Genomic DNA, 9,975 nt, shown 5'->3' with positions numbered 1-9,975 from the left:
CCCCCATCCATATCCCCCCCCCCCCATCACCCACTCACCCAGTTTCCCTTTGCAAACATCGCCTCACCCCTGGACCCCATCCTGCCCTGATCCTGCCCAGAGCCAGGACAGAAGGGAAATCATTTACCCCCCCCCCCCAAAGCCCCCAACCCCTTCCTCTACCTTTCCAGCCCCCCTTTCCCTCCCCAATCTCCCCCTTCTCTCTCTCTCTCTCCATCCTCTCTTTCCTTCCCTCCGTCCCTCCTGCTCTCCCTCTCTCTGTGCGCCCTCCTTCCCTGCCTTCCCCGCTCCCTCCATCCCTCCCTTCCTTCCTTCTTTCTCCTCTCTCTCTGCCTGGAAGCGAAGGATAGGAAATCGATGCCACTTACACCTCCGCGGGAAGAGAGGCGAGAGAGAGAGAGAGAGGAGAGGGAGCCGGTTGGGGGACCAGCCGAGGAGGGGCTCGGGGGCGCCGCTCTTCCTCCTCCTCCTCCTCCTCCTCCTCCTCCTCCTCCTCCCCTCCTTCCTTCTTTCCTTCCTTCCTTCCTTCCTCCGCTGGGCTCAGGCTGGCAAAAATCGATGGGGTTCGCCGCGCCGGGGCTTCCCCATTGATTGACGCTCCTCCTCCTCCTCCTCCGCGGCGGCGGCGGCGGCGGCTGCCTTCCAACACAATGGAATAATCAATGCGAGAGATTGGCCCCCTCCCCTCCCTCCCTCCGCGCCCCCGCCCGCGCGGAAAGGGGAGGGGCCTCCCGGCAGGTGTAGCCAAGCATGCCGGGAAATGGAGTCCAAAGGCAGAAGGGGACCTTTCACAGCGCAGGCCCAACAGACAAAGCAAGAGAGGTTACAGAGATGAAGGCGGGGTATAATAATAAAATTATTATTATTATTATTATTATTATTATTATTATTATTATTATTATTATTATTATTATTATTACTACTACAGGAAGAAGGATCAGAAGGATGCGACCTCCTCCTTCTGTAGCCCATTGCTCTGCCATTAGGTCCAGGCTATGGCTTGAAAAGGAAGAGCTCCCAAAGCGTAGGGCTCATGATCCAGAGTAATAATACAGTAGAGTCTCACTTATCCAAGCCTCTGGATAATCCAAGTCATTTTTGTAGTCAATGTTTTCAATATATCATGATATTTTGGTGCTAAATTCATAAATACAGTAATTACAACATAACATTAGTGCGTATTGAACTACTTTTTCTGTCAAAATTGTTGTATAACATGAAGTTTTGGTGCTTAATTTGTAAAATCATAGCCTAATTTGATGTTTACTAGGCTTTTCCTTAATCCCTCCTTATTATCCAAGATATTCGCTTATCCAAGGTTCTGCTGGCCCGTTTAGCTTGGATAAGTGAGACTCTACTGTAATAAGAAGACTCCAACAACTATCATGTCAGACTACACAGAGAAGCCATTGAAATCCACAAGCATGTGGACAACTTCAATAGAAAGGAGGAAACTATGAAAATGAACAAAATCTGGCTACCACTATTTAAAAAACTCAAAAATCAGAACAGTAGATGGGAAACAACACTCTGAGGGCAGAGGAGCCTCAAGGACGGCTAATGACTCTGAACAAAGGATGCCCCCCAGGCAAGAGACAAACCTTTCCAATGCTAATTAGGGTGATTAACTGAAACATTAACACTGGCTTCCAACTGACAAAGGACTCTTGTCACACCCTGGACTCTCCACAGATTTATATTTACTTTCCTTGCCTAGTTTATCCATGCCTCACAACCTCTGAGGATGCCTGCCATAGATGTGGGCAAAACGTCAGGAGAGAATACTTCTGGAACATGGCCACACAGCCCGAAAGACATACAACAACCCTATAATAAGAACAGCTTGATGGCCATTGACCATGAGCCGTACACTTTGGGAACTCTATTCTATTATTCACCATCCTATTACTACCATTACTCTTATTGGCCAAATAATAATAATAATAATAATAATAATAATAGACTATATGTAGTTTAATTTATTGATGTTAGGTTTTATTTATTGATGTTAGACTTTAAATTGATGTGAGGTTTTTAATGTTATTTTTATATGTGGGGTTTCTCTGGGATTTTTATGTTCAGTTTTTGTTTGTTTATGGAGGCATTGAATGTTTGCCATTTTATGTTGGAATCCGCCCTGAGTCCCCTTGGGGAGATAGGGCTGAATACAAATAAAGTTTTTATTATTGTGAAACGAAATCCAGCATATCTATCTTGTTTGCTGTGTCATACAATAATAAAAACTTTATGGTTTCTCAAAGCTTAGGTGCTCATTTGTAATTAAGCAATAGAAAACCCAAAGGCCATCCAGGCCAACCCATTTCTACCAGGCAGGAAGACACAATCAAAGCCCTCTGGACAGATAGCCATCCAGCTTCTGCTTAATGCCAGAAAAGGAGACTTTATTGGACTCCCAGGCAGAATATTCCTTTACTAAACAGTTCTTATGGTAAGAATGTTTTCCCTAATATTTAGATGGAATCCTACAATTCGAATCCATTGCATAGTCAAGAAACCTTGTTAGTGAATTGTGAAGGTGTGCAAGATTATTCTGATGCGTATTGGGCTCCAATTGGCATTTCTTAGGGCCCTTCCATACAGCCATATAATCCAGAATATCAAGGCAGATAATCCCACAATATCGGCTTGGAACTGGGTTATCTGAGTCCACACTGCCATATATTCCAGTTCAAAGCAGAAAATGTGGTATTTTATTCAGTTGTGTGGAAGGGCCCTCAATCAGTGTCCCAATTCACAATGGGACTGATGCACATTAGTCCAGAAGCAGACATAGTAGTTATTAAATCCACATCTTGTATGATTATCATGGTGTTCAAAGCCAAACAGCACCACAAGTTGCTATTAACTCCATATTATTATTTCTTGAAGAGTAAGGGTTCCCAAACTTTAGAGATGATGATGATGATAATTATTATTCAAATATATATCACTGCATGCACATTGGTCCCAAAGATGACATAGTAATTATGAAATCCATATTTTTTATCAATCCCATGGTGTTCTAAGTCTAAGAGCACCATGATCTTCAAGAATCCGTTCTGGACATTATCATTATCATTAATGCATACTCTACATTTCCCTCTATTATGGAACTCCAAGCAGCAGGCCAAATGCAAAAACCAATGCTGATTCAAAACATCCGTAAAAAAACAACAACTACAGAGATAGAGAGGGAGGTTATTTTTAAACGCAATTAAACAATCCATAGAATTAAAACCATTTAGAAAGTCATTAAGAGGTAGAATATAAATGTCAACACAGCAGCGCCCAATGCAGTCGATTCCTAAAATCTGGGGAAGGCGGGGGATTAAAACATTTCACTCATTGGCTTTAATTATGTGATATTTTTAGGCACTGTCCAAGATCCTGAGTTTATTTTGGGGTTAAAGTTTGACCCCTTTGAGATAAGTTAGGAATAAAACTCAGAGCAGAGTCAATGTTTGTCGTTCAGAGCAGAAGATACCGTACTGAACCTAATACTATAATTTCCACTCCATTTTTTTTGTCTCTGTCCTTTCTTTCTTCCAAGCATCAATATAATTAGCATCGTTGCCACCATTATTTAGGGCCGAAGTCCAATTAAAGCCACTTTAATGGATTAACCAGAGGAGCTTGAGTCAATTTGTCAAATAATGTATTGATTGGATGAGCACAAGTTTGCACAAAAGTAAAGCACTGGGTTGGATCCAGGACTGATCAAAATTACAGTGAGATAGGCTGAAATCGATGGGACCTATTAGCAAGGACTAAGTGAAGTCCCATGGCTGGATTTCAGTGGGTCTTTTTTCTTGAATTCTACATCTACAATGTAGAATAAGTGCAGTTTGATGCCACATTAACTTCCATGGACCAGAGCTATGGAATCTTGGGAGTTGTAGTTTGGTGAGGCTCTAGCCTGTTCATTTCTTATTTATGTTGCGCGATGACTTATGGTGACCCCATGAATTTAATAGCGTTTTTTAAAAGTAAAGAATAGTCAGAAGTGATTCAAAGCCATGAGTTCCTTCCTCTGAAATACAATGTTCCCTCATTATTATTATCATTATTATTATTATTATTATCATCATCATCATCATCATCATCGCGGGGGTTACGAAAATCCGTGAAGTAGGGATTCTATATTTGGACGCTATATAGGGACGTTCCCGCTGCTGCCGCTGCCTTGTTAGAGGAAAACAAAGCTGCTTCAGCCTCCTTTTCTCTCCCTTCAGCTTCTCCTTCCTTCCTTCCTTAGGCTTCTCCTTAGGAAGGAAGTAGAAAGAGGGCTTTATAATATTATTTTATGATTTATAATATTATTTTACTGTTTATTAAAAAACTGTGAAACAGCGAGTCCACGAAAAGCGAACGGCAAAGTAGTGAGGGAACACTACAGCACCTGAAAGTCATTTGTGGTCACCCATCCAAATACTAACCAGGGCTGACCCTGCTTAACTTACCTCTCAACTCCAGGTGTTCTTGAAATAAACTGATTATCTAGATCCATCACAGTCTAGCTTCAGGCCAGGTCATGGAACTGAAATAGCCTTAGTAGATGATCTATGCCGGGAATTGGACAGCGGGAGTGTGTCTCTGTTGCTTCTCCTGGACCTCTCAGCGGTCTTCAATGCCATAGACCACGGTATCCTTCTGGGATGCCTCATGCGAATGGTGCTTGGAGGTTCTGTTCAGGTGGATCCTGAAGGATCCTTCCCAGCAGGTCTTGTTGGGGGACACCTACTCGACCTTGCAGCCATTGTCTTGTGGGGTCCTGCAGGGCTTAGTACTCTCTCCCACATTGTTTAACATCGACATGAAGCCTCTGGGAGAGATCATCCGGAGTTTTGGAGTTCAATGCTATGACGCAGATGACGCTCAACTCTATCACTCCTTTCCGCTTGTAGCTAAGGAGGCTGTTTAGGTCCTGAACCAGTGCTTGGTAGCTGTGATGGTCTGGATGAGGGCAAACAAATCGAAACTGAATCCAGACAAGACAGAGGCCTTCCTGGTCAGTCGTAATGCCGAACAGGGTATAGGGTTACAGCCTGTGCTGGACGGGGTTACACAGGTTCACAGCTTGGGAGTTGTTCTGGACTCATCGCTGAGCCTGGAACCTCAGGTCTCGGAGGTGGCCAGGAGAGATTTTGCACAGTTAAAACTTGTGCGCCAGTTGCATCCATATCTTGGGAAGTCAGACTTGGCCACGGCGGTCCATGCTCTGGTGACATCTCAAATAGACTACTGCAATATGCTCTATGTGGGGTTGCCTTCGAAGACTGTTCAGAAGCTTCAAGTAGTCCAATGGGCCACAGCCAGGTTTCTTATTGGAGCGGGGAACAGGGGACATACAACCTCCCTGTTACATCAGCTCCACTGGCTGCCAATATTCCAAATTTGCAGTATATATACACTACAATAGAGTTTCACTTATCCAACACTCGCTTATCCAACGTTCTGTATTATCCAACGCATTTTTGTAATCAATGTTTTCAATACATCGTGATATTTTGGTGCTAAATTCATAAATACAGTAATTACTACATAGCATTACTGCGTATTGAACTACTTTTTCTGTCCAATTTGTTGTATAACATGATGTTTTGGTGCTTAATTTGTAAAATCATAACCTAATTTGATGTTTAATAGGCTTTTCCTTAATGCCTCCTTATTATCCAACATATTCGCTTATCCAACATTCTGCCGGCCCGTTTATGTTGGATAAGTGAGACTCTACTGTATATATATACACACACACATACAGTAGAGTCTCACTTATCCAAGACTAGCTTAGCCAAGGTTCTGGATTATCCAATGCATTTTTGTAGTCAATGTTTTCAACATATCATAATATTTTGGTGCTAAATTTGTAAATACAGTAATTACAACATAATATTACTGCATATTGAACTACTTTTTCTGTCAAATTTGTTGTATAACATGATGTTTTGGTGCTTAATTTGTAAAATCATAACCTAATTTGATGCTTAATAGGCTTTTCCTTAATCCCTCCTTATTATTCAAGATATTCGCTTATCCAAAGTTCTGCCGGCCCATTTAGCTTGGATAAGTGAGACTCTACTGTATGTAGCATATATTGCATTTTTGCAGTAGTTTACTGTGATATACATACGTACTATGTATATGCATATGGGTGTGTGTATATATACACACACACACATATACACACACACACATATATATACAGAGAGAGAGAGAGAGAGAGAGAGAGATGGCACAGAAATTCTTCTAGCCATTAGAAGGACCCTAAAATGTCTCTGATTCCCATACTTAAACACCTGTTTCTTGGGACCCGGCTTGGAAGGGGTTAACTTTCTGTCTCTTTCTCTCTCTCTCTCTCTCCCTCCCTCTTGGCCCCTCCCCCTGCTGTTCTTAATTGCAGCTTTCCAGTTGCCGTGGCAACCGTGAGCGAGGCAGCGAGGCAGCCGCAAAGGGAGAGGAATAAAAAATTGAGCGAGGGAGGAGGAGGAGCCTCCGAGGCACCTGCTGGGCAGGCCAGGGATTCAGAGAAACTACGACTCCCAGGAGCCTTTGCGGCCCTTTCCCCCTTTTTTCTTCGTCCCTACTGGCCTGTTCTCTCGCAAAGGATTGTGGGAGTGGTAGTTTTTCTCTCTCCCAGGCAAGATGGCCGCCGACTCTACTTCCGGCTCTGCGGGTTAGTCGCACGGGGGAGTTTGTCTCTTTGCGGGTGCAACGCTGCGGCGCGGCGGTAGGGGGCGCTGACGTCACGTAGGGAGGGAGGGGCCGGGAGGGAAGCCACCAGCAGAGGGCGCCAGTCCAAGAGAGGCGGAAGTGGGGCAAAAAAAGGGCCAACTTGGGCCCTCTTTCCAGGTGTTTTGGACTCCAACTCCCAGCATTCCTCACAGCCTCAGGCCCCTTCCTTTTGGAAAGGAAGGGGCCTGAGGCTGTGAGGAATGCTGGGAGTTGGAGTCCAAAACACCCGCAGGGCCCAAGTTGGCTTATGCCTGCTCTCTAAGGCTTCCAGCATAACTGTGTTCAACCTTATTTATTTATTTAATTTATATATTGCTCTTCTCTCCCAGGGGGACCCATAACCTTCACTATAGTTATTATTTCTGGATTGAGAGTTAGCCAATATTATTAATATTAGATTTTTCCCAAGCTCTGGGCATGAGTCTGGCTATTCTCTAAATCCAGAAATAATGATGATATAACTTGACTGGGAAATTGTTGTTGTTATTATTATTATTATTATTATTTCTCGATTTAAAGATAGTACAGTATTGCCAGGCTGAAGGAGCCCCCGCAGTGGCACAGCCGATTAAACCGTTGAGCTGTTGAATTGCAGACCGGAAGGTCAGTGGTTCGAATCCAGAGAGCGGAATGAGCTCCCACTGTCAGCTCCAGCTCCTGCCAACCTAGCAGTTCGAAAACATTTAAATGTGAGTAGATGAATAGGTACCGCTCCAGCGGGAAGGTAACGGCGCTCTATGCAGTAATGCCGGCCACATGACTTTGGAGGTGTCTACGGACAATACCAGCTCTTCCGCTTAAAAATGGAGATGAGCACCAACCCCCAGAGTCGGACACGACTAGACTTAATGTCAGAGGAAAAACTTTACCTTTACCTATAGCCAGTCTGAAGCCCAGAGCCTGGGAGAAATCTAATATTACCCTAATACGAATAATAATAACAACAACAACTGAAATACTATTGAAAAGTTAATGGATATTTATGTATTTATTTATTTGCTACATTTATATGCCGCCCTTCTCACCCCGAAGGGGACTCAGAGCGGCTTACAAATTAAATTTGCATACAATATTATATTATTAGTACAATACTGGCAATAAATTACTATATTGTACTATATCAATATATTGTAATATTGTTAGTAATATTACATGTAAAATATAATATATAATTAATATTATTATAATGTATTATTCGTATTATATACAGTATTCATAAACCAGAAAGGAATGGGAGTTAGATAAATAGGTGGAAATACACATCTCAATGTTAATTTCCTATTCTTGGGATTGTTTTCCCCCTTTTTGGATTGTGGTTAGCCCATATTAATTTATCCTTGCTTCTTTTCATAGAAGGAAACATGAGTTACTATTATTATTATTATTATTATTATTGGTTCAGCATTCATCGAGGTGGAACAGAAGTTCATTTTTGGGCCAGGGACCGCAGAGAAGCTGACAGCGTTGGGAGCCACCCTGCAAAGTGACCACTCTTTCCGGGACCAGTATTACGATGCCTTGGACCTCAGGCTGACCCTTGCTGACCACTGGCTCCGACATCGGGAAGGGGCCGGGTGGGAGCTGAAATGCCCCCCGAAGCCACGAGAGCGCAATGGGGTTCCAGACGGGATCAGCAAGAGCCCAGGTGGATCAGACGCTCCAGGTGACAACCACCCATTGCAACCTCTTGAAAGTCTGGGCCAGACCCACGGTGCAGTGCAATATCTGGAGGTCACTTGCCCGCAAGAGATCGTGGCCCGTGTCTGTGGACTCCTTGGTATCGACCCAGCCACAGTTGGACACGAAAACATGGCCCAAGCAGTAGAGGATCTTGGCTTGAAGGGGTTTGCTAGCTTTGTCACTCGCCGGTGCCAATACCGCCTGGGTGACCTGAACGTGGACCTGGACCAGGCGGATTTTGGCTATGCCGTTGGAGAGGTAGAAGCCCTGGTCAAGCGGCAGGAAGACATCCCTACAGCTCTGGAGAGCATCCAGAAGCTGGGAAATCAACTAGGTGAGTGTGCATTTATAGACTCATTTTCCTTGAGGGCCATATCCACCATGTCTCCTGTTTCAATATAACAATATAATAATATATAATACTAATATTAAGCTATACTAATACTATAATATATTGTATATACATATAATATTGATAATAATACTATAATGTAGTACAATATAATAATAATACACTATTTTAATTGTATATTAAATATTACATGTAATATTATTATTATTAATATTGTATAGTCGTATAGTACAATATAGTAATATATAATGCTTATATTGTGCTATGCTACATGTAACTTGTAAGCCGCCCTGAGTTCCCTTTGCGGTAAATGTTGTAAATAAATAAATAAATAAATAAATAAATAAATATAAATGCAGTAAATAAATATCCACTTCATGGTTGCCTTCAAGGGGCCCTTGAATCCATGAATGGAAGGCAGACTATAATTTGTATACATGATAGTTGATGATGGGAAATGCAACCCAACAGCCCTTGTGTGTGGTTAAGGGGTATTTTAAAGCCTTGCATCTCAATCCAAACACCACTCCTGACTCAACAGGCTCCTGCAGGCGTGGGCAAACTATGGCCCTCCAGGTGTTTTGGACTTCAACTCCCACAATTCCTAACAGCCGGTAGGCTGTTAGCAATTGTGGGAGTTGAAGTCCAAAACACCTGGAGGGCCCAAGTTTGCCCATGCCTGCTTTAAAGTATTCACACCATTACAATTATCCCTTCTTTTTCTCTCTTCCCGGCAGGCTTTGATGAGAAAACCCGAATCCCAGGCAAGATGTCTGCCTACCTGCATCAATTCAGACCGACGCACTACGAAGCCCTGACGCGGCTTGGAAGACTCAGGAAGATGGGAGATGGAGTACATGGGCAAAAGGAAAATAATGTATAGGAGGGTGGGCAAGGATGCTCCTAAGGAAAGGACCCTCCTCCCTCTAGGCATTATGTACTAGTAATATCCTCAAATAGGAGAAATTAATGTGAATAAAATAGCATTAAAAGAGAGGTTTTTTCCCTCTTGTGATCCCCACAACTGATTTTCCAATTGCAGAAAACTGTAATGATTTTCAGCATGCCATTGCTGTCTCCTTTCCCTTCCGCAGTCAAAAAAACAAACCCATAAGCATTTTGTGAGGTTACTGCAACATCTAGCCCAGGCATGGGCCAACTTGGGCCCTCCAGGTGTTTTGGACTCCAACTCCCACCATTCCTAACAGCTT

The 9,975-nt window shown here is 43.1% G+C and overlaps 2 protein-coding genes across 10 annotated transcripts in view; one reads left to right on the top strand and one right to left on the bottom strand.

Annotated features, from left to right (window-relative positions):
• Positions 1-541, bottom strand: part of zfhx2 (zinc finger homeobox 2) — a 33,822-nt gene extending 33,281 nt beyond the window's left edge. For both annotated transcript variants that reach the window (XM_062984221.1, XM_062984222.1), the window contains exon 1: positions 369-541. The gene's annotated coding sequence lies outside the window, so the exon portion shown is untranslated. The remainder of the gene's footprint in view (positions 1-368) is intronic.
• thtpa (thiamine triphosphatase) overlaps positions 1-9,760 on the top strand; it is a 56,513-nt gene extending 46,753 nt beyond the window's left edge. For 3 of the 8 annotated variants that reach the window (XM_062984229.1, XM_062984230.1, XM_062984224.1), the window contains 2 exons: positions 8,135-8,746; positions 9,502-9,760. In XM_062984229.1, the coding sequence (XP_062840299.1) occupies positions 8,135-8,746; positions 9,502-9,647 (758 nt within the window). In that variant the 3' untranslated portion in view covers positions 9,648-9,760. Of the gene's footprint in view, positions 1-638; positions 843-6,400; positions 6,674-8,134; positions 8,747-9,501 lie in introns of those variants that run through there. The other 5 variants (XM_062984227.1, XM_062984226.1, XM_062984228.1 and 2 more) reach the window with 4 other exon arrangements.
• Positions 9,761-9,975: the final 215 nt, after the last annotated feature.

Source organism: Anolis carolinensis, chromosome 6, assembly GCF_035594765.1.
Source record: "Anolis carolinensis isolate JA03-04 chromosome 6, rAnoCar3.1.pri, whole genome shotgun sequence".
Taxonomy (NCBI): Eukaryota; Metazoa; Chordata; class Lepidosauria; order Squamata; family Dactyloidae; genus Anolis; species Anolis carolinensis.
This window is presented reverse-complemented; position numbering and strand designations above follow the sequence as displayed.